This window comes from Zootermopsis nevadensis, unplaced genomic scaffold (assembly GCF_977971745.1).
Source record: "Zootermopsis nevadensis isolate Lab colony 2312 unplaced genomic scaffold, Znev_1.0 Znev_ptg000022l, whole genome shotgun sequence".
NCBI lineage: Eukaryota > Metazoa > Arthropoda > Insecta > Blattodea > Termopsidae > Zootermopsis > Zootermopsis nevadensis.
The window spans coordinates 6,930,882-6,956,360 of NW_028259154.1; the positions used below are offsets into that span (position 1 = coordinate 6,930,882).

Sequence of the window (25,479 nt, forward strand, 5' to 3'; positions counted from 1 at the left end):
ATTAAAGAACATGATATATTTTGACATTTCCATTACAATGATCAATTAGTTAATGTTATTTCAGGAAATAATGCTTGTTTATTTTGGAAATCATTTGATAAGCATACAGTGTGCACAAAATAATGAATTGGATTATGTTTACAGCAGGTGGCATGTAGGCTGTTATAGCTACCAGCACATATAACCAGACTATTACTGTTACATATAGTGGCAAAATAATTTTGTACACATATTTTTCATATAGTTCTGGGATAAGTAATTTAAAGCTGTCCCCCAGTATGACATATTGTAAAGTAGTTTTTAGACAATTTTAAAGTACATGCACCCACTATTCTCAATTAATTCTGTCAGGAAACACAAAGGAAGGGTTATCTATTGTGACGAATTATTTAAGAAAATTAATATTCTCGCCCCTACTAGCAAATAATCTCATTACAGTCATTCACTGTGAAAACATTTCAATTCAATTTAGGAATGGGGGAAGTGGGGGGTAATGTAAGGTAATGTCGCCACCCGAATTATCTTTCGAACAATTTGAACTGAGCGCGCTCTGTTGACACTGACATCTCTGGTGACCTCACAGAAACAGTCTTGAGCTATTATGGCGTCTGACGTTGTTGATGTATGTTTGTGTTAAGAAAAATCTAATTGTAGGCACGTCTCTTCTAAGTTTTAAAGTTAACAGATTGCACGGTAAGTGTAAGTTGGTGTTCTTAGTTCTTAGAACAAATGATAATATTTGAAAGTACAAATATGTATGTCTAGTCTTCTGAATCTGCAGTCTTGTAGCATGATGGGTTCAGGAGGGGACAAATAATGTGTTATGTTAAGTACGTCTGGGGTAATGGCAGTTTATTGTGCGGCATTGCCCCAATATCAGGCAGTGTGAGGGCATAAAGCATTTATCAGCCCCTGCTTATGATCTGTTAAGCTGATTCTGTAGTTGATTTTATCTAGGAAACATACTATGAGTTCCCCATGTGATTAGAGCTGTCACAATTTTCTTTTCTCTGTACGTATCCTTTTAAATTATCCTGAATTATTAGGATACAACATGCTTCCAACAGTTCGTTGCAACCAAATGAGCTGTCTCTGCTGAATGAAATACGTAGCTCCGTATTGATAGGTTTCAGTGAGCGAGGATCTTGACAATTAGAGACTTTCCTGTGAGTTCAAATAAGTCTGTTAGCTGTAGGTAGTTGACAATGTCGTAAGAAGCCAATCAGAGTACTCGTCTCGGCAGGCTTCGGCGACGTTCAAGGCATTGTTGCTCGATATCCGTGGTTACGTTTATCTCTCGACAATAAACAATATTGTTTTGGATGGTGATACAGGTTGGAGTACATCATAATTTTAGGTTCTGTGATGGATGCGAACATTCACCTAGGACTGCGTCGCTTCCCAGAAGATAATCGTTATGTTGTAAGAACTGTTTTGCTGTAATATTTTTATGTTTTATTTATTGATTGTTTTACTATGTTTCTATTAATTTTTATCTTTTGCCATGTTCTTATAATGCTTATTTGTAAACAGTGTTTACATTTTATAGACTTCGTGTTTAAGGTCAAAAACGTTAACAGGCGATGGCCTTGGAATGAATTAGGCCTTAAATATGTATCTCACAAATTTAAAAAAACGAACTAATTAAATTCGTTATGTGGGAATTCGCTGTACAGGAAAACAACACTAAATACCGAAAATTTGTAATTGATCCATTCTATCCAGGCAAATTCCAGGAAACTCCTTAAAATAACCTATGAGAAATACCCTGCAAGTCTTTGAACTTTGAAGATTTGTATTAATCTTCCTATCTACATGACTTCTGCAATTATCACAGCATTGTTAAATGAACCAAGAATCCATCATTTATGCATCTTTACCTATGACTACACAGAGGCAATTTGTGACTTGTGTCTTATGCTGTCCAGTCCAAAGTCAGTCACACTTTCTTGATTCTGCCTGTCTGGAGGAGTTTTACTGATAACTGCAATGTTTTTAAAGTATAAATTGTGTATTTTTTTATTTCCACAGGATGATGGTGCATACACAAGGCGCAGTAGCAGCCCTTCAGACAGTGCCAACCAACAGTAAGTATCTTCAGGCTTTTTGTTATACTCTGTGTTTAATATTGAAATATATAACACTATTACTCTATTTATGTGAGTGTGAAACTTGATGTCTTGCCGTGAGTGAACAGCAGAGTTTAGAAACAAACTGGTGTAGCCATTCTTGTTGATAAAATAAGACAGAAAAATGGTCATCTCCCAAAAAATTTTATTTCATAAATATAAAAATAATTAAGATGAAGGTTTGTATGATGATAGAATATGTATCTGTACATATGTTTTTCTTGTATAGCAAGGTTGTAATGAAGACTTTGTATTACTCATGAATCTTTAGAAGTCATACTGGTACCAGAATTTAGAACTACCTTAATTTCCATCTTTATATTTCTAGTTTTGTATCAGTATTAAATGAAGGAATGTGGATTTGAAGATCTGTAGTCCTAGCTTACTTCAGTGTTTGTGCCAAATCCCATAATTGGGGTCTGTTTTGTATAATATGTCAGTGAACACAGAATATTAGAACTTGTATGAAGCTCACAGTTATACCGTAATTTTTGTGATGAATCATAAGATGATTGACATGATTCCCATGATCTCACATCCAGTTTTTGGATGTGTGCAAAACAGTGGAATAATACAAATGAATTTTTTAAATGTATATTACAACCTCTTTATGTCAAAATAAGAGAAAATTCTATAACATTGCTAACTTAATAATAGGGTTGGGTATTTTGGCCAGGCTGATTAGAAATAAATGGTAGATGATAAACGTTTGGTAATGAATTTGAGGGAATGACTTTTCTGTGGTCTGTATTGAATAATACTTTATGACAGATTTTAAGTGATAATCTGAAAAGTTCAGAACCACATGCTATATTAGAAGGTACAATTTTAAGTGGACATAGGAAACATGAATGAAGACCAGGTCAGTGCTGATACGAATATTTGAGCATAGGAGAGATTAAATATTGGGAGATTGGGTGATGATCAGATGAGATTACATGATGAGGATCTTTATTAGTTTAATAGTGTTAATGTGAAATACATTGGTCCTACAGTATGTGTGGCAGAAACAACATTTTTGTATAAAACCTGAAGGGAAGAAATTATTTAGGAAATATGAAGTTACAACAGCAATAATAAAGTACTTCTTTGGAAGCTAATAGTATATGTAGCTTGTCAATAAATTGGCTACGTTTTATGGAAGCTGAGGGTTAAGCACCCTCACAAGAGACTGCCACAGGTTTTTATTCTGATCCAGATGAATCCAGTCCACACCCTCTGAACTTGTTCCTAAAGATCCTTTTTAATTTTATCCTCTCACCTGTGACCAGGACTTACAGATGGTTTTGTTTTCTTCAGGATGATGATGATAATTATAACAAGGATAACATTGAAATGGACATCAGAGAGATGTGTTATGAACTGGATTGAGCATTTGCTTGTTTATTTATTTATTCATTTGGTATGTATGCCTTTAACAAATTATGAAATATATTAAATTTTTTGTTATAGGACTAGATGGAATGCCGTCTTGAAGCGGAGAATTGCACGCTTGGATTTCACGTGCTTCTTATGTGCCATCTTATATCACACCAAAAATGCTTCTCTATTTTCTCTCCCACTTCCACTCATGGTGTTAGTGTGGGGAACAATGAGGGAAACCAGACCAGGTCTGATCTTCTGGGGTATCATCATCGTATACACTGCGGTTAGTATTGAAATCATTATGTGAAATGTGGTCTATGAACTACGGAGGTAGCAGATCATGGTCTTATCATTGCAAATCCAGCTTCATCTTGGCCAGAGGTTTCCATTCCAAATCTTGATTGGGTTTTTTTCTTTCTTAACTCCCCCCCCCAAATTCTTTCCTGACAAATATTGGGATTTTATATGAGTGAAAGAAACGTGTAGTTTAATTGTGTTTTATCATGTACATGACTTATATGAATATTATTAAGACATTTTCCTGGCTGAAATTTGGAATAGGTTTAGTATGTAAGATTTGAGGTTTTCACAGCAGTGAGTATGAAGATTTCTGTCTTCTGGGTTGTTGCACCATGTAGTCTAGTAGAAGTTTGCCAACATTTCAGTGGTCATTGCTGCCTGATGATGGAGGCAGCAAGAACCTCTGAAATACTGGTAAACTTCTACCAGGTTACATGGCGCTACAACCCAGAAGACAGCCATCAACAACATGGTGGCTGCATGATATATGTATTTAGCATTTGATTTCAGTTTGATAACAAATAGGCCTTTGGAGCTGCTTGTGTGAAATTTGGTATGGATATGGTTAATGTATGTACACTCAAATTGTGTATAGAATGATGATTATAAGTTAGTCATTACAAATATCACTGTGAAGTATAAAATGTAACATGTCAATATTTGTAACATTGATAAAACCCATGCGTAAGTAATTAGTACTTTCTAGAGAGAAAATACTGTAACTAGCTGCTGCTTCTGCTGCTAAACTGCATTGCATTGTATTACTAAAATGTGGCATAACTAGCTAACTAGATGGCTTACTGAACGCGAATGTTCATCACCAAATTAACCAAAGCCCTCCACTGGACTCTGTTAAAATATGGCATAAGACAAGAATTATATGATTGGATGTGTGTGCGTAAATTCTACTCAAAATTTCATGATTCTGATACATATTTTATTTTTAAAATGTGTATCAAGATCTTTGGATGATTGGTGTTAAAGAACCATAAGTGTTGTCTGAGTGTGCTCTGTATTTTATTCTTTTTGTGCAGATTGTGGTTATAGTAAGTTGGCTGTTGAAACTACAATTATTCTCCTTGGATGACATAAATCTATGGTTCCCAGCAGATGCAATTGATCTCAAGTTGGACATTCCTAGTATGATTTTTGATATGACACTTCTCCTTCTTCTCATCTTTCTCAGGTATTTGTGTTGCTCTAATATTATTGTTTAAAGTGCTGGTACTTATAATTAAGAACGTGAATATTTTATTTACACTTTCTTGGTCTGAATGGATTTGGTTTCCTTCCTGTCTCCTGTTGATATGTTGAAGATTCATATGTGAGGAATTGATTCAATCATGTTCTGGCTTGTTTTTTAATTATGTATGTGTCTTCATGTGAAATAACAAGAAAGAAATACAGAGGATTCTGGTTGATTGGGACTCGTCAGGACTAGAACACTGGCCCAATTAAGCTGCTGCCCTAATTCTGCGAAGTTTCACGTAAAGAGTTAAAAAGGTTTAAAAGGAAAGACAAACTCCCGTTTGTTGATATGATTTATTGAGCAACATACTGTAAGTGAATTCTGGAACAAATGGTACAGATCAGAGAAAAATATTTATGCTAAAAACAATTTTAATTTAATGTATGTATGAAACATGCATTCACGTAGTTCTTAACAGTTAATGATGTTGGAGGAATTTATCGAGTGTACCCTGCTGTGCTCTCTTGATTGACTGCAACTAAACAAAATCAGCGCAGGTATGATGACTCACTGACTCCTCCATGCCACACACCACAAGTGTGCAATCTAGCACTCACTGTCCCTATTAAACAGCATGGTGTCTGAAATAAGTGAAGCAAATTCCGATTATTTTCTCGATTTGTTATTGTCCTTTAAGATTTGTGCCAAATAAATGGTTGCCCCAATTAACCGATGACCCATTTAACCAGAATTTACTGTATATTTTGTGAAATGTTGGTGTAACACTTTGGTTGCAGTTTGTTTTAGCAGGATTGGGAGAGAGTTTACTAACCTTTGCTTTAGTACAGTAGTTCTCTTCCCTTATTACTTTATAATTTGTGCAGGTGTTTGGTGAAATATCTGGAAAATGGTATTCACTTTGAAGACAATAGTGTAGAAGAGGATAATGATGAAAATATGAGGAGTGACGTTCCTGCATCATCACCAGAGGTGAGAATCATATCTGAATACCTTGAGTTATATTTTATTTCTTTCGTTAATTGTATTAGCCATAGAAATTAACAAGTACCACACAGATGATCTCCTTTCAGCAGTTAAGGAATTTACTGTCACAGTGCCCTTTTTTAACATATTCGACAAAAGGATCCACTAATAAGAATCCCTTATGTGTGCCTTTGGAATGTGGGTATTTTCATCCTCTGGGAAGAAAGAATTAAGGATTTGGTGCAGAAAGTTTAAATTCTGTTTAATGAAAGTGTCTTACACTTAAAAAATTAATAATATGTAGGCATTTCTCTTCTTTCTGTGGTTTTCATACTTGTTCTTAATATTGTTACATGATTAATACCTAGGTAAAACTTAATGAGGCAGAATATATATTTGATGTTCAAGGTTTTCACAGTGATTAAAATGTCTTTTGTGTTTGTCATTTGGTTTGTGACACCATGGCCTGCAAGACTATGTGGCATAACAGCCAGAAAAACCATAATCAACAGAGAATACGAATGAGGTGGTTGTTTCCAAAAATTAACGCAAATGTGGGTTAGAGAACTTGTAGAAGTAGCGGTCAAGGAAATGGGGGGGGGGGGGGGGGGGCCTAAGGAAGCATATACTGTCCATACTATAAACATTATTTCCTAGCGGCAGTACTTTGTAGCTTGCTGCCTCATGTACTATGTTAGTAATGTCTTTGGTTCACATAGTGTGAGTGTTTGTTGTCCTTCTGCCCACAAGCTAGTGATATAGGCAAAGTGCAAAGTTTAATCCTGGGTACAGTACATGGCTGCCAGCTGGATTTTGGTTCCAGGTTTAATGGTTTAGTGTCTGCTTTTGCAATGCACAGATATTTTAATCATGTATAAGATGTATCATACAGACAGTAAAGGCTAATAGAAGTGTGTCTCACATGGTACCTAGGTAGAATAAGTACTGGTAATTCCTCTTCATAATTTGGGAATCCTATATTTGCATTAGGCTGCCAGAAAAGAAGGATAACAACATCTAAGTTATTAGTTTTGTATTGAAAAACTGATTGTAATATATGTTGTACACTTACAGAACTCCCTAGCTGACCATTCTACCATGTCACCTGAAGATGATGGCGAATCTAATGACGTCGATGTAACTGAAAAAAATTATGTTATTATGACGTATGTACATTAAGCTCACGTATACTGTACTATATGTATGATTTTATTAGATTATATTTCTAGACTTACCAGTATCTGATCTTTGCTTTGATTCTTACTTTATATAGGGTTTAGGATTTACAAGAGTCCCTAGTCTATTGTTACCCTCTGATTCAGCTTTGAATTTGCTTTATGGCAGTGGACATTCTTCTGACTTCCTTCTGCCATAATTGCAGGCTGACTGAAAGGCAAATGATTATATCTAAATTGTTTCCTGTGCTGGGCGTTGCCCCAACAAAGTGGAATTTTCTAAACAATCAAACACACAAACTTTGTGGGAGAGACTGTTGTTATGAAGGATAAAACAAACCCTTGCATATGAATATGAATGCTATTGGTCAGATTGTCAATGAGACATTTTGAAAAGGTGTTACATAACAACAACAACATTAATAATAATAATAATAATAACTTTTAGTATATGTACCGCTGAAGCGAGTACTAATAATAATGTGCTGGCAAAGAGCAATATATACAACGACATGATCGTGTCTGTACTCAGTTACATTTTAACATATGCAGGAAAACTGGGGTAAAGCTAGAAAAGACGCACTGGTATGAACACATCCCAAAGGCAGTGGAGACAAGTCAAGATAGCCAAATAACTATTTTGTGGAACCAGCAAATCAGAACAGATAGAACCATCCCAAATAATAAACCAGACATAATAATCAGAAACAAAAATGGAACTTGCCTCTTAATTGACATAGCAATACCGACTGACAGAAATGTGATTAAGAAGGAAGCAGAGAAGATATTGAAGTACAAGGACCTTCTCATAGAAATACAGAGAATGTGGAAGGTTCAAGCAAAAGTAATTCCAATAGTTATAGGAGCAACAGGAACTGTCTCCAGGTCACTCAGGAAATATTTGGCCAATATCCCGGGCGAACACGACATCAGGGAACTGCAGAAGACAGCCATTTTGGGAACCTCAAACATTATCCGAAAGACGTCATAAAATAAAATTATATAATACACGTAGCACTTGCTAATAACAATATGTATCCTGGAAATAGCTGCTGCCCCATGTACCTTAGGGACAAGGTCTGTCTCGGGTACATGGAAGTACATACCCCATAAAGTGGTGAATAGATGGGATAATAATGTTAATTTTGGTAAACAGAAAGAAGAAAAAAGTGAATAAATGCAGACTTAAAAATAAATTAAATTTGATGATCTCCATGGCCGTGTTATGCATGGTTATAGAAAAAAATAAATCAACTTGAGAATGGAACATGGGTTGGCTACACCATAAGAAAGCACGCATGAATGCTACCACCTGAGCTTTTGCTGACAATGTGATAGTGCAACCCTTTACGAGATAGTGCAAAATAAGTCTGCATTGTCCAAAGAAATGGTCTTTGTCAAAGATTTTTGTAGTCTCTGTGGGTTCCACAACAGGTAGCGAATTTCTTCACTAGCTGAGAATATTATTTCCTTCTCAAGGACTCTGCTCCATGGAGTTTGGCATTTACACTTTAGTTTGAGGGAAAGACATAAATTACATTCACTACAAGTGAAATGCTCAAAACAACATTTGTGCTTAACTAAGGCAAAGTAAGTGAGCCATTTAGGATGTGTAATAATGACGATTGTAATTTATACAAGTCACCATGAAATGTAGGAGACTACAGTTTCTAGCATGTAGCTGGGATTGGGAGACAATGAATATGTTCTGATATTTGGTGAATACAATTAAAAAGTGTTAGCTAGATGTGTTAGTTTTCTAGCAGAAAAGTCAGTTTAAATTTCAGTATTTTTGACATAGAATAGAAACTTCATTTCATTTTTATTTCATGTTAGGCATTTCTTTGTTGCCAAATCACTGAAGGCTGATATAGCTAAAACAGCTAATTCACTTATAAACCCACTGGCATTTAGCGCTTTTATAATTCAGTAAGGTGCTTAGGACTTCAGTAATTGTGTTTATTTTGTCAGATATCTTGCCTTATAAATCTAATATGTTTAGATCCATGAACACTACAATTCCAAACTGGGTACAGCTATCATTCAAGCCGCCCTGATATAATTACCGTAATGGCCTGCAATCAGTGAAATTATTTTTCAGAATGAAATGGTTTTCTGATTACAGATTGATCAAGAAATGCTTCTGCAGAGTTCAGAAGTTCATATATGGTTTCATCAATAAGCCAACACACCCTGGAGTTGATGTTTACAAGTATCTGTTTCTCTGTGATATCATCAACTTTGTACTTATCATATTTGCATTCAGAGCATTTGGGGTGAGTTTATAATTACAGTTTAGTTTTGAATAACAATTGCTTTCATATAATTCTACCAGGGATAGAACCATGTGTGGCCCTTTCAAATTATAATATGCTGTAAAAAGTTAAACAAAGTATTGAATAATTACAAAGGCTGCCAGGTGACTTAAAGTCTGGGGATGGTTTAGCGGTATGCTTCTGCAACACATTGCCAGATGGTCACAGTGCATTAAGAAATTCCTATACACATCAGTAGTAAGATCTCACTTTAATTTTGTAACATATTTCTTCAGTAATTAAGTATCTTGAAAACTTCCCTGAGGAAGCAATATGAAGAACAAGCTGATTGGAAAAGTGTATTGGTTTACTTAGTGATATAGGCTGTAGTATAAAAGGTACTGATATTGGCATCAGTGTTAAACTGAGATTTTTTTGCCATGATACAGAATCATGTGGTCTCTAAAGTACAAGGGCCTGGCTGACCAAAACTTCAGATGCATATCTCCTCTGTCCTGTGCATGCTGCATGCCCGCCCATAAACATTCTTGATTTTATCATCTTTATAATAACTGAAATGTAGTAATTATGAAGTTCCTTGTTATGTAATTTACATTATCTTGTTCCTTTCTCCCTTTTAGGTCCAAATATTGTCCTCAAAGCACTGTTCTTAAACACTATCAATCTTTGTTCTTTTTAAATATGGTAATTTTTCATTTCTTTGCAAGTTAAATTACATTTTGTATACAGTATTTTAATCTTTGTGTATTAAATAGCAGTTTATTTTTATTACTATGCAGAATGCATATTGAAATATATTCTTTAACATTTATGAACAAAAGTAGGAGATTTAAACCCTATATATGGGACTGCTGGTTGGACTTTAACCAGAGCTGTGGAGTCAGTACTAAAACCTCTGACTCCTTCATAAAAGCTCAATATGTATTAATTATGGTAAACCTACTAAAATGGTAAATGGTACCATAAGAGATTTCATCACCACCACGTGAATCATCAGACTGCTTTTTAGACTTATAACCTATATTTAAATATAAGTCTAATGGTTATTGCAGAAATTGGTTGATTTGTAGACAGTTTGTATTATTAAGGTACAGGAGCCAAAGTTACAAAGCATTATTCCCAGGTCTTGTGGCTCAAGGCGTTATTGAATCTCCCTAAGCATGAGGCTGCCGGCGGCTCACACGGTAGTGTAAGTGTTCTTAAGATTTTATATTGAGGTCAGAGTCAGTAAAATTTTACCAACTTCGACTCCACCTAAAATTGCTTCCGACTCCACAGCTCTTGACTTTAACTATGGGGCCGTTGGATTAGCAGTATGTTAGTGCATTGCTTGGTGAACTGGGTCACATGTAAAGTGGAGACAATAAAAGTTAAATATTTACTTCTTAACTTTTGTTTTGTTTTCCAGTCAGATGTTATTGGAGAGACACAAATAACAGAACAAATAGTAGAAAATAAGGTGCCAACACGATTCCTAGTGTTATTGATACTGCAGTTCACGTTGATCATTGTGGATCGAGCACTGTACCTATGCAGATGTATTGCAGGAAAAGTAATTTTATACTACTGCCTCATTTTTGGAGTGCATATAGGAATGTTTTTCTTACTTCCTTCTACCACTGAGAGGTAAGTACCTTACAATTAGGAATTTTTCTCTGCATATGCAGTATTGTTTGAGAAGTGCCTGTGTACTGTGTAGAATGTGCTTATAAAATATATCTTGCATATTGATAGAACTGACATTATTAAATAGTGCAGGGGTCATCAACCTTTTTATACCTACCGCCCACTTTTGTATTGTAACGATTATATTATGGATAGGTTTAGTCCTACTAATGTTGGTACCATGGCTTGGAATGGAGCAAGGCAAGTTCACAAGGATGCTGTTGTCGGCTTAAACGTACTTAGCTGATATGATATTTCTTCGATGAAGGTACAGCTGGTTCCCTAAGTCTATACACCATTTATTTGTAACACTAAGTACTACATAAATTTTACATTTGTGTTAAACATTACATTCCTAACGCAAGCTAGTTCACTTTATCTCAACAACACTCTGGTTACGTAAATTTTGAATATTTAATAATCTACCCGTGCTATACTTGGAGTCATCGCCTCAGCGCTTACCTGTTATCAATAGCCTGATCAGTGTCCCCTTGCCCATGGCTTCGGTGACCTCCTTCTATCTTCAAAGTTCCGGCCGTTCTGCTTGCGATCTATCTCCCATTTTTCTCGTCAACTGTTCGTTCGTGTTTTCCCATACTTATGCTGACTGCCTAATGGCTACATCTGCATTTCCAGTTAATTTTTCTTTCTCATCCCCTTAGAGAAAGGTGAGCTAGCCTTGCTACTTTAGTCAATGCCAGCAAATGACATCAACACATTCCTACATTCAAATGTCTACTATACGTAATTCTATGTAACTTCAAATCTCTACATTCCTAATTTACAATATGTTAACTAAAATTAATTCACTATAGTATCTTTGTTGATGGTAAAATTTCCTTACTGCCCACCACCATGAAAGAGGTACAGCTCAAAGTCAGTGATGGCCGGTTGTAAGCCCCGCCCTCGTTATGCGCACTAAACTCGTGCCTTTGGCTACAGAGCTCATTCGTTGCTCCCTCGTCCACGAGTATACTTCGAGAAGTGTCCGGTGAATTATTATCTATATTAAAAGTTTAGAGATGGAATTCAAAAATAAATTGCAAAAGCACATTTTAAAAAGTCAAACTCGCGAAGTTGTTAGCAGTGTATTCGATATATGGAGGAAGAACAAAATTTGTAACAACGGACAAAACCCCCACCGCCCACCATGAAAGCTTGAATTGCCCACTAGGGACCAGGTTGACGACCCCTGAAATAGTGGGTCACGGAAAAAGTAAGACTATTTTAAGGATTATATTCAATAAAATATTTGACTTAGAAAGTAATTATTCTCTCTCTATTTTACCAAAATAAAGAACTGCTTTTACAGTGATTACATTAAAGTTTATTGGACATAGTTTGTAAGCTTCAGGAGTTCTTCACATATTTTAAAAAGTCTGTTTTTAAGGCAATACTTTCATTTAATATAAATTTTAAAATGTGAGTTTTCTCTCTTTCCCCTGATGTGATACATCTGTTGCAGGAAGTTTAATACACAATGGACACTGCAAATATGGTACTTGGTGAAGTGTTTCTGGTTTCTACTGTCAGCGTATCAGATCCGAAAGGGTTACCCCACCTACGTCTTTGGAAAAGCTATCTGCAGTAGACATGGTTTATTCAACTTTGTCCTCGTCAAAGGGTAACATATAATCATTGTACCTTCTGTATGTGTGTGAGAGAAGAAGGGAGGCAGAGTTGTTTTATTGATTGATTCTTAGATTATTTAGCTTTATCAGTTATAAAGGCAAGTCTCATTATATGTGATTTCACTGTTCATGCTTTTGCATGTATATGGTTTTATTCCAGTATTGTGAAGAGCATCAATATCCTTTCTGTGACCATGGTAGGTGTTGCCATGCAGGCCCACTGAGTTGTGTGCACAGTTCACTGACTCGCCCCATCATTTTGACTCCAGAGGCTACAAGTAAAGGCCTTTCATGGAGTGTCACTTAGAAAATCCATATACATATTTTATATTTCCTATTTTAAGCATTTTTTATATACATGGCAGTTCACAGAAACACAACCCCCACATATAATGAGTCACCTGTAGCACTGGTATGATGACTGCCTTTGTTAAATTTGATGAGATGCAGATGGTTTATGTTAAACATATTATCCAGACATTTACCTGGAAGAACTGAGGAGAATCTTGAAACGTCTGTGAGCTGATTGAAATCTAAGACCTCCCAAATGTCAAGCAGGATTGTTAACTGTGGCATTTGGTTTAGGGAGTTCTTTGTTTTTTTAGGATGTATGAACTATCAAGTTATGTAGTTCAAATAGATACTTTAGGTTGACTTTGAGTGATGAATGGGGATAGCCATGGGACAGTGAAGATACTATCCCAGCATTTTCCTGGAGGGACTGACAAAAATCATTAACATCTCAGTAAGATACTTGGCAAATGTAAATCAGATGCACTATGCTAATCTGCTCGGTATAGGGGATACTTTGTATGTATAAGGGATATTCCATACAGCAAGTCTGTAATTCACACATATTGATGCATGTAGCAACCAATAATGTTAGCTGTGTGGGTAAGTAGTGCAGGTTTACATGTTCAGTAGGCCTGAACATATATTTATTGCAGAACTGCAGTCAAAGTTTAAATTTTTTAAGGTGATGGCACATTCCACATTATATATATAAATATATATGTGTGTGTGTGTGTGTAAGTGAAAATTGAATTAAGAAAAACAAAATATTAGTAAAATTGAGGTAGTAGAAATTAAATATTTAGAAAGATTTTTCTCTGCACTGTTATCAGACAACTTCTCTTAAAATGAGAGGCCCAGTTTCACACCAATATAGCAACAGGTGCAATTATAGTTTTGTATTGTATGCAGTGGTACAGCATTGTAAAATAACCAAAACTGAAGTTAGTAAGTGAGATTTGTGTGAATTGTGTTACAGATTCATGTTGGTACCTTTTTTGTTTGAATTGCGGACAGTATTGGACTGGCTGTGCAGTGATACATCACTGTTGGTGTTTGAATGGCTGAAGATGGAGCACATTTTCTACACTGCGTTCCATGTTAAATGTTTACGAGATACAAATGAACAATTTTCAAGTCTTCGAGGACCGCCAAAAAAACCACCCCTCGAACTCTTCATTGCGTGTGGTATTCTCCTGCTTGTCATTGGTGCTATATGGTTTCCAATGATTTTGTTCAGCTTTTCAATGTATGGAAATGATTTGCCTTCTGAAGCCAACGTCACCATGGAGATTAATAGTTATCCGCCCATTTACACAATGTCTGCCCAGAGCGACAACATTATGAGGTATACTCGGTGAAAGTTTTTTTAATGAGTAGAATTTTCATATTCATTAACTAAACACTTCTATATTATTCAGTATATGTTAGCAGTTTTTGCTGTGCAGAATGAACTTATTTATTTAGATTGCGCTCTTCTGATGCTGAATAATATGTCATTTAACGTGTAGAGCTGGATAAAGGTGGTTGTTGGTTCCATTTTGTAGATGATTCAGTGTAGGATGTAGAGCTGTCATTTTGCTGAACTTGCTTGGGAAACGCCTGTGCTTCAAATGCTGGCTTTTGTCTGTCAACATAACAGATTTTTCAGGGTTTACATCGTAATGTACATGCGATTCATAGAGTACTGAACCTCATATCTGGCATCCAGAAATTCAGTTGTTGTTTTTTTAAACCAGCCAGTTGGAGGCGTGACTAGAGTAGTGTGCCAGCTGACAATTTTGCATGAATGACATATCTCCTCATCTCAAACCTTTAATTGTCTGATTATTTCTCCATGATTACTGTGGTTTCTTACTCTTAATTTTTATGAGGTGCATGTATAAAAGGCCTTATTTTATGGTTTTCATATGTCTAAAAAAAAAGGTCATGCAGACTTCAGAAGTTTAGTTATTGATAATGATTTAGTAAATAACAAAAAATTATTCCATGCTTTGATTTTCATACTTTATCTTGTATTTTATGTGCATGCTAGGCTTGGGATCAGAAATTTGGCTTGGTTTTTGTCCTAAGCTTCCTGGATGAGAGGTCCAGTACCTATAGTAAAGTTTTTTCCCCCCTCATAACCTATACTTTTGACATAACATCATCATAAATAGTAAGACACCTTAATGAATACAGATGATGTAATAGTATTTAGTAAGGACTGTCCTTAAAATGCTGTAATGAAGAAAAGTGTGATAGTTGGGTTGTCTGGTTGATAATACTTCCAATTACAGGTAACCCTCGATTTGTGCCGCTTCAATTTGCACCGATTCAGAATAACGCCGCTTTTGAAACCAGCAAGTCAAAAAATGAAGAAAAAATATTTTACTATTATTTATAACGTTTTACAATGTTTCTCGTACCGATTCTTATACTAAATCTTAATTCTTACATCCCTGATTTTGAATAACAATTATAAATACAGTCACCTCTGCACTCATTGCTAAGTAGTTGAGAGATAATCTCCTAAAAATCTGCCAACATTGAGCAACAGTCACGTGAGCATTGGTCACCCTTCATGGTGAGTCATTGGCGTTCAGCCTGATAAGGGAGTAAGGAAAAATGTGCTCAGTTCACTTCTTGTTGACACATTGAATGTGCTGAAAACTGTGTGCTAATCGTGTTCGTGTTGTTTGACCACTATTCTGCAGTAGCAACTGTTTTATATTTATAAATTGTAGAAGAGCCACCATGTCTGGTAAGAGAAGTGAATGTGTTGCTAAAAAGTTGAGTAGGTCTATTGCGTTAGAAGATAAGATGGACGTAATTCATAGAATAGAAGGTGGTGATAGCCGTTGTAATGTGTGCAGAAGTATGAGGTTGCCTCCTTCCACTGTGACTACCATAATGAAAAATTCATATAAAATAAAACAGTCAATGCAACAGGCTACGAGAGTAAGTGCAACGCATTGAGTATAGCAGAAGTAAACTTTTAGAAAGAATGGAGAAATTAGTGTTGCTGTGGGTGGATGACATGAATTGAAAAAACATTCCCTTGACTGAAATTGCTGTCAATTTTTGAGGAACTTAAGTCGTCAATGTTCAGGTGCTGGGAATGCATGTCATTGACTTCCCATTGATTTAAATTATAAAAAGGGTTTCAATTTACGCCAGTTCGTCCAGGAACACATCCCCGGCGTATATCGAGGGTTACCTGTATTTCAGTTTAAAATCATGATCTTCATGCTGTCATAGTTGTGGGTGATGATTTTAGGGTTCAAACTGACTTTTGACTAAAAGTTTCACAATATGGACCGTGTTGTTATGTAACTGGACCATCTGGCAAAATACATTTGCATATCTGGAGGTCCAGTTGTAAGCATAAGGTTCTGTGGTACTGTTATGATTGGGTTATTATTGTAATTATTTTTCAGCATGGCTGCCAGGATATACAGCAAAATGCACACTACTTACATGAAGAATGAGAAAGTCACGGCATTTCTGAAGTCATACTCAAATGCAGATATTGCAATAATTAAGCTTGGCACTGTATCGGATTCAAGTTGGGAAGTCACTGAACAACAGAAATGGGATCTTATTGACAAACTTCAGTCCAGTATGTAATGTATAACCTTCAGTATTATTACACACACACACACACACACTTAATGTTGTAGTGTAAAGATTAGTTACATTCTTGAGGACTGCAGTTTAAGTCTCTGGCAGGAGACCAACTTCACTTAGTGTAGTTTCTCTTGTGTTTCTTAGATTCCAATCAAATTCTACAGTAGGTCCCTCAGTTAGTCATAACTGCTTTATCATTCTCAGTTTACTATTCATATTTGTCTTCTAATTTTTATATTATGTATGAAGTAAGTATCATTTGGGATATCACAGTGGCTAGTAACAGACTGTATGTCAAGATTTGATTCCTGACAGGAGGCGTGATTTTTCTATTTACCTCCATATTCAGTCTAGTTCTGGGAAAAACAGGGCAGGTACTATGTGCTTATCCTGGTGGCAGTGCAGCCAAACCATGTAGCTGACTCACCTCAATCTACTTCTATAATTCATACAGCTTTACATTTGTGTTCTCTGTATCCATTCATGCATTAGGAACGTCTGGACCTTTACTATAACCCTCACAGACCTAAGCAAAGAGTGATGGTTTTCTGGGGAAACACCCATCTCCTCTTTTGATCTTTAGCGTACTTTTGTGGCATTCAGCATTAAAATTAACTTTAAAGGTTCCATATTATGTTTTGTATTTAAGTTAATAAAAAGTATGTAAATAACCTTTTAACCAACTTGTATTTGATGAAAGACTCCTAGGTTATAAGCTGCGTCAGGTGGCTGAATGCTGAATAAACCATATTTTCTGCTGTTTTGAAAACAATCTCTGCTCTCATCCTTAGGGCTGCTTGGTAACTAGTCAGATCCTTTGTTACGTGCTCACTGCTGGGAACTTCCAGCAGCCATCTGTCGTGTCTTGTAATCCGGGAGTCTTTCATCAACTTCACTTGCCACGAAAGCTTCATTTTATACATCAACTTTTATTTGTTAATACTGAGAGTAACATTGATGTTCTTGCAGAGCATAGTCCTAACTAAGAATGTTATGGTGTGACCATAAATAATGTTCTGTCTCACTTGGTTGTGCAGTTCAGGTTGGAAGTCAGAAATAAAACTGTCTATATTAATTTCATGCTATTTTGTGATACCTACAGATGCGTCAGTTAACATAAACTTAAAATGGTCTTTGTCCTGGGAGGAGCTAGGAGAAGAAAAAGTGATGTCAGCTAGTGGCAAGCATGTACATGTCTTGGAAGCTGAAGTTGATGGAAAACCTAACCCAGAACGGGTGGAGCTATTGAATCTTTTAAAGGGAGAGCAGCATTCAGCACTTATATTCAATATGTTTCCCAAGTTTATCAGGTTCTCAAATCATGGGAAAGCTCCTGTTGTGCGTCATTTCATGGATAAAATTCGTAAGTTTGGTCTCTTACTTAAATTAAGTGTGTTTAAAACAAAGAACTCAAGGATTTTCTTGGATGTAACCACCCTACAATCATGCTTTTCTATTTTCTATGATCAGAAATAACATAATGGGAGATAAACAAACTTGTGAATTGGGGGTCAACACTAGCACCACTTGCACTTTATTATCTTTTATGAACACACCTCATATTTTCTATTTGCAGAATCTGATGATGACAGAGCATACAGAAATGTGTCACTGCATCTGCATTACAAAGGAGGTAACTCCAGCAGTTGGTGGGATGTGAGAGAGTTGTGCAATGATGACAATTTTGACAATTACATTAAGAAATTCAATACTTATGACATTCATTGTCATAAGCTAACATTATTTGTTTTCAATGACAACCCATTACCCGAGGTCCTGAGGTTTTTCAGTAAGACAGGGTAAGTTTGTGATTCACAAGCATTCTTATTATTATTATTATGCCGTCTTCTTGCGAACGTTGGCGATCCAAATGGTCATCGTAAATTGCCAGCCGTTAAGATAATTTGGAAAAATAGTACAGTAGAAATTCCGTTTCCTTTCTGTACCGCAGTGCGGAAACCGTTTGGGCTGTTCAGCTGCGCTTTCCGGTACTCAATAGTACGTCACTTCGAAGTCATTCTTCCCACACTGCAGTTTGATTCTGGTGAAACTGCTGCCTCCACCAGTGCTAGATTTTGGTCCACCCTGTGTTTTTTATTTCCTCGGTACCACCTATATCTGGGAGGCTTTCCCCGATCTGCCACCTGGGGAGGCGCCCGATGGAGGATCTAGCAAACCCCACATGGGTCACAAGCATTACAAGATTATTATTTCAGACAGTATTCATGATGCTAAATTTTTTATGTTACAGAGTCCTCGGCTTATACATTGGTGCAATATATCTTTTATCAAGCATCATCCGTATGATATGTGGCTGCACTACAGAAAAGATAATGTTTTATGACATGCTGAATGTGAACCGCATTCTGGAGGTAGCTATACTATAAAGTTTATATCTTTGTAAACTGCTATTCTTAGTCAGTATGGGTTGTAAGTAAAATTATATTCAGCTTTGAACTTCTAGTGATTAAAAGTTTAAACATTTTCTGGACTGGGTCTGCCGCGCCTATGCTACATATGCCACTGCCCTTGGATAGTTTTCATGAAAATATGTGAACAAAAACACCCTATACTAATTACATTGGAACTATAATATAGAGATAACCATCAATTTTTAGCACTTTTATAAAGCAAAGTGAACAAAAGTAAAAAGGTGTCCTCTATAGATGTGGCAGCAAGTATGAAAATGGCTTTCTTTTCCCTTTGTATTTCATTAAATATACACTGTATAAAAAGTTATCAGAGTCAACTGTTTGTAAAGTCAGTTTTAGCATAATATTAAGAATAGGCTATATTGGATTGATACAAACCAAAATTAAAGTTGCTTGATAGCTTTTGGTATTGACCCTCATTACTATTGTCACGAAAATGTATTCAGTGGTTTCAGAGGTGAAACTTGTGTTCATTCTGTATAAAGAACACACAGTGTACAGACACCTTTCCAGGAAGTCGTCAATTTTCATTCATATGCATGTCATTAATATCACCAGGATTCTAAATTTAGAGCTTTGGATGTGATGAACTGAGAAAGTTTATATAAATTATAAGTTTTAAGTGGGTAGAAACGTTTCAGAGAGACATAACCCTCTGCATCTTCAGGCTGGGAATAGAGCAGTAGCTGTGTGCGAACACGGAAATTGAAAGTGCAAGTGATGAGGAAGATATATGAAAAGTCATCTCATTTTTCTGATATAAAAGGAAAGTTTTTAAAATTGGCATATTCTTTTCATAACTTACACAATCAGAAATTTTTAAACTCTTATCATACCAGGCTTAAATCTCTCCTGCAGGTGTTTACAACTTGATTGAATGCCACTATTTAATTAATATAAGCACAAATCAGATGTTGCTACATAGCAGAAAAGGCCTTTAAAGGGATACAGTTCATGTTCTGTATCAGTATACACTGGGTTGGTACAGGTCAATTATAGTTACTAGGCATTGAAGTCTCCTCAGACTTAGAACTATAGAGTAAGAATTCAACATTTTGGTGACTGTACATGATCAGATGTGCCCATGATTGGCTCTGAGAACACCGTGTCTTTTTCTGCAAGAGAGCGAAAAGACAAAAGGTGTAGTCAATTAGTCTGTCATCATATATTCTGTCTAGTAAAATCTGGACATGGCTGTTTTGGTCCACTTGTTATGTCCATCACTACGGCTCAGTAATGGAGGCAGCAAATACCTCTGAATCACTGGTAGATTTCTGTTAGACTGTATGGCATTACAACCCAGAAACCAGTCATGTGTATTACCTCAGGCTGTTTTCAAACATTTTAAAAATGAAGAACTTTATGGACACTTCAGTTGTTCAACTTTCCACTTGTTTAAAGTTAAGAACTGATAAAGTAGGTAGCAGGCTAATGTAGTGGTCATTCCCTTCTTCTTGGCTCTACAACACAGTGTGGGTCTTTGCCGCCTCCTTTCGGAGGTTCCTTGGTCTTTTGAAGTGTGTATTTGTGAGTAGTGAGTGACCAGCCCACTGCCTCTGCACAATTTCTACCCAATCCTGATTTTGTCTGCTAGAGCCATCTAGTAGTTAATCAGGAAAGACATGGGTGAGAAATGGCCGCTGAATTTTGCTTATGAAACATCTCATTCATGCTTTTAAGGTTATTATACATGCCGTAAATCTACGACATGGGACCGCCATCTTTACTTCTCCTCCAAAGGAAGTTGTGTTACGGACTCTTATCACCCTTAAAAATCCATTGATCTTGGCTGGGCCTGAACCCGTGAACCTTGGGTCCAGTGGTGAGCACGCTAACCACTAGTCCAAGGTGATTCTCTGTACTTTTATTTATGAGATACCTTTTAAAATATCAGCCAGGTTACCAACTGTTCTGAGGTTTTTTTAAAACTCTCCATGTTAATATTGAGACAGTTTCTCAGAAGTATCCGTGACTGAATTCTTCCAAGTTTGTATCTATTCATTACTGATGATTGTCTTCCCATATTGTTCAGTGTAACTTCTGCAGGTGTTGATTATTGATTTTAAAGTTATTTAACAAGCTGTTTCAACTTCAGTGAAACAGAACAATGGTTATTAATGGCAACAGGGGTAAGAATTTTGAGGAGCTGGCTGTGACCTGTTTCAAGGTAGTTCAGGAGACCAGAAAAACCACAAAAATGTTCAGTCAGGATAACTGATGGCCCAACTAAGATTTGAACCATGTCCCTTCCAAACAAGTCAAGAGTATTACCACTATAATGATTCTGCAACTGAAGTGTTATTATTAAATAGCATTTTAAAGTTTCAGTAAGCAGGCAGCTTATTTCTGTGTCACTAGAGGTTTTGCCTGAAACTCCTAGAATATATTTAATATCATATTTTCTCCATCATCTACAGGTTTGCTCAGACATTCACAAAGCTCGTGAGACTGTTGGCTGTTATTATGAGAGAGCCTTGTATGAAAAATTCTTGTCCATGTTCCGCCTACCTGAGCCAGATGAACTGGTAACAACCGTATGAACCTCCACAACAAGAGATGGATAATTAACTCCCAGTAGCAGAAAGCTGCCTAGTGTAGACTTTGCTGCATTTCCAGGACTCACTCTTCAAGCCTGTAGTCTTGAGTCCCTAGTCATCCTTCAAAGTCCAAAACAAACTGAGAATCTGTCTTGGGGGGGGAGATTTCACACACTTGACATTGTGCCTAAACAGCATTCTGATGGTGTGGTTTAAAGTCATGCTGACAAAGAAAGGTGACAAAACAGATTTATCTTGGGCTGAGGGTGGACTATTGGATCTGCTGGTTGCTGTAGCTGTTCTACCTGAAAGTGGCCCTGAAAAACTCCAGCAGGCTCTCCCTCTGGGCTGCAAAGTCTACCATAAACCCACACACATACACTAACCTTTGTGTTGATTCCAACTCCTCCACCACCACCACCCTTCCAACAAACACTCTGTTCTTGCCACATTGGTGCACAAGGTCAGATCCCTTCCCTTTATAAGCATGACCTTCAACCATGTTATCAGTTGCTCTCCAGGCACATCATCAGGTCTGTGGACCTTCCCTGAGGAAGATTCTCATTTCCCATTGACTCGTGAAGGACAACTTAGGGCTCGACTCCAGCTGCATACCTGGAATGTGGTTAGGTCTACACTGGGTAGACCAGCTGTTCTGTCAAGATCGAGGAGAACCAGTGGCACATTCATCTGAAGCAGCAGTTCTTAACCTGTAGTCTGTGGGTCCATGACAGTTTAGAAAATTAAATAGTTTTTCCCAGCGTACTAATAAAGCATATATAAGTAAAAAAGCAAAATCTGAAATTGAAATTTTTTAAACACTCTGTAAAAGTGAATAAATTTGAAATTGGAGATTAAAAATTAATTTGGTACCCTTAGCTTGGTTCATTAAAAATTAATTTGGTACCCTAGCTTGGTTCATGGGAGCAGCGCAAGCGCCATCTGTTTGTTATGTGAGTGACTAAGAGGCTTCAAAACTTCCAGACAGTTCAAGACGTCTTGCGCCTTATCAGGATGAGATAATTGTACTAGAACGAGCTAGAAACATTGAAAGTGTTTTAAACAGGCAGAACCTTCATTTGTTGATCTGTTGAGCAACTTGCAGTACGGAGTGAACAGTACAGTGTACAATAACAGTCTTTATGTATAGTGTGTAATGAAGATCTAAGTGCGTTATTAGAGGTGTGCTATGCTTGAATCCGATTCCATGATAGTATGTTGTGAATAAATAGATTTATGGATATCCAAAAAAAATATGATGGATCACTGGCTTAAGTGGAAAAAGAAACTGAAGACGATGAAGGTGCATCATGCTTAAAACAAAGCAATTTAACTCAAAAGAAGTCTAAATGTTGCAAAAACAATGTTCAGTGTGTATTGATGGGTCACCATGTCCAGGTTCAGAACACAAACAGCACCTGCAGTGCATGTTATGTTACACATTATTGTCAAATGAGGCCATGAAACCATCTAACTTATGAAGACACTTGAAAAGTAAACATAAAGAACATGCTACCAAATCTATAAAAAAAATCAAAAATAAAGAGCAACAGCTCCCACAAAGTAGGAAATTAATTAAGAAGATCACAACAGGTTCTTGCAATGAAAGTGCTGTGAAAGTCTTGTATGAAGTGTCGATGCTCATAGCTAAAGCTGGAAAACCTCGTAGAATCATTGGAGAACTGCTGCTAAGGTCATGGTTAGTGCAATGATCAGAGAAAAAGCTGCAAAAGTTTGAAATTTTGTGTATTTTTGTGTGTATTTTTTACATTTCCCTTTGAATTCTGACTGGGCACGCTGTCTTACATTTGAAAGTCCAGTACCTGAAGCTTTTGTAGGTTTCATAAAAAACCCACTTCCCTACCTCAAAAACATTTTGGGTCCTTCATTTTAGAACCTCATGTGTCTCTATCTGTTTTGTAGTTTTGGTAACTTCTCCAATATTTTTAAATGAGTGTACTCCTGGGGTCTGCACATTACCCTGTGGAACCTTATCAGATTTCCAGTGCTAAAATGTTTCCAAAGTTTCTTTACTAAATAGTTACTAAGTTTTGCAATAAGGGCCTGCTAATTAGCACTTTTACTTCATGTTTGACAAATCTTGATCTGGGCCCACAGATCAATCACTGTGACAGGTGTTATGTGGCTTTACTTGGTCCGTCAGTAGGTACACACTATGAAAACTTCAGATCATATTATGGTTAATCACGAATTTGTGCATCCATCTGTTGGGATTACCAGTTAAGGAAATTAAAAATTATATTTGTGGATTGGCCTCAAGTGGCATTACTCCCATACCGGATTTCATTAAAATTCACCCAGCCAGGCTTGCATTAACACACAATGCATACAGATAGACATCACTGAAGACGTAAAAGAAGGTGATAAGTTGCAACCTGTTGATGTATTTCTTGCTTTATTTGAGGACAAGCTGATAGAACACATTACATTTGAAACAAACTTGTATGCTACCCACAAGGGGAAAACTTTCAAGAATATTACCAAAGAAGAAATGAAAGCATTTCTAGCAATAAGCACTCTCATGGACATGAAGAGACCATGTAGTTATTATGACTGTTGGTCATTGCATGATGAATTGAGAGATGTTTATATTTCTTCGCTGATGCATATAAAAAGATTTAGCTGGATTCTGTCCAATATCCATGCAAATGACAATTCAGCAGTACCAGGTAGGGGGGCCCTAATTTTGATAAATTGTACAGAATTAGGCCAGTAATCAATTCTCTATGGAGACATTCAGAGAAAATTATGTACCTACCACAGAACAAGTCATTGATGAATCTATGATTAAGTTTTATCACAAGTATATCCCTAATTAAAAATTTGAAAAGGGCTACCATCATGAGGAACAGTAAAAGCCAATGGCAAAGGATTACCATCACTGAAAAGAGATGATGCACTAGAGATAGGTGAATGTGATTTAGGTCAGATGGGCTTGCATGTGTGATCAATTGACAGCCCAACAAACAAGTAAACAGGAAAGAAAAAGATAGTACATTACTAAAATTCAGTGTCCACAAGTTGTTTAGTCCTACAATGCTAATATGGAGTGTGTTGACAAGGCTGACATGTTAAAATCCTTGTATGGAATTGTCAGAAAAGCTCAAAGATTATGGTTGAGGCTCTTTTGACATATCTGTTGTTAATGCCTTTTTTGTGTATTGTCACATTGATTCAGGCAAAGCAATCAATTTTAAAGACTAGGAGGAAGGTAGCTGTACAATTAGTTGGGATTAGCTCTTTCAAGGGTAGTCCAGGGGTGCAAGAATGTGATTCTGACAGCGCAAAACTGAAGAGATATATAGTGTTGCAGAAGAAATAAGAACATCCTAATCAAAGCATCTCCCTGAAGATGTGCATATTGTAGCACAAAATCATCCCTGCACAGAAGTCAGTGGATCTGTAGTACATATTGTGTGGGACTCTGCTTATCTGCTGAAAAATTGTTTTGTAAAGTACCACAAGTAAGATATAACAGATTGCAGGAACATTCCTTTTCTTGTATTTTGCTGTTTTTTAATTTCCTGGCAACAATATAACAAAATATTAATTTGTATTTTACAAGGCAATTATACTTTCATTATAGCTGTAATCCTTATTGTGTATTATTCCTGGTTTTCAACTGACCATCTAAATGTTGTTTCATTGCATAATCTATGTTTGAATAAAGCACTTATACTTCCATTGTTGGTGAAATACTTTCAATGCGAATGATGTGCACATAGCTATCACATTTTCTTGTATTTATTAATATCTCACTTGTTTTGTATGCCCTTGTACCACAATGGTTTAAAATAAAACCACTCTGTAATTAAAAAACTGTTGATCAAAAAAAATCAGCATTTACGTATTCTTCTAACCGATTACTTTTAAGA

General features: G+C 36.4%; 1 protein-coding gene and 1 long non-coding RNA gene across 3 annotated transcripts; one reads left to right on the forward strand and one right to left on the reverse strand.

Moving 5' to 3' along the window:
* The first annotated feature begins 602 nt into the window (after positions 1 to 602).
* On the forward strand, positions 603 to 23,858 carry LOC110830987 (piezo-type mechanosensitive ion channel component). 2 transcript variants are annotated; one of them, XM_022066479.2, is made up of 15 exons: positions 603 to 693; positions 2,032 to 2,087; positions 3,582 to 3,777; positions 4,829 to 4,980; positions 5,868 to 5,973; positions 7,042 to 7,133; positions 9,268 to 9,418; positions 10,827 to 11,044; positions 12,549 to 12,707; positions 13,985 to 14,353; positions 16,425 to 16,606; positions 17,717 to 17,977; positions 18,191 to 18,413; positions 18,866 to 18,986; positions 21,464 to 23,858. In XM_022066479.2, the coding sequence occupies exons 3-15, from the start codon at positions 3,700 to 3,702 to the stop codon at positions 21,584 to 21,586; spliced, it is 2,235 nt and encodes a 744-aa protein (XP_021922171.1). In that variant the 5' UTR covers positions 603 to 693; positions 2,032 to 2,087; positions 3,582 to 3,699; the 3' UTR covers positions 21,587 to 23,858. The 2 variants fall into 2 exon arrangements, with proteins under 2 accessions (XP_021922171.1, XP_021922163.1); XM_022066471.2 differs by lacking the exon at positions 603 to 693 and adding an exon at positions 1,271 to 1,422.
* On the reverse strand, positions 12,341 to 25,369 carry LOC147872979 (uncharacterized). The gene is made up of 2 exons (XR_015536579.1): positions 25,232 to 25,369; positions 12,341 to 14,632 (listed from the first exon to the last, which is right to left on the reverse strand). It is a non-coding gene; the product is annotated as an uncharacterized LOC147872979 (long non-coding RNA).
* Positions 25,370 to 25,479: the final 110 nt, after the last annotated feature.

Coding starts and splice junctions, on each gene's coding strand:
- LOC110830987 (XM_022066471.2), top strand. CDS start 1,366: ATGGATGCGAACATTCACCTAGGACTGCGTCGCTTCCCAGAAGATAAT. Junction 1,423..2,031: donor CAGAAGATAATCGTTATGTT/GTAAGAACTGTT, acceptor TTATTTCCACAG/GATGATGGTGCATACACAAG. Junction 18,414..18,865: donor AGGTTTTTCAGTAAGACAGG/GTAAGTTTGTGA, acceptor TTTATGTTACAG/AGTCCTCGGCTTATACATTG.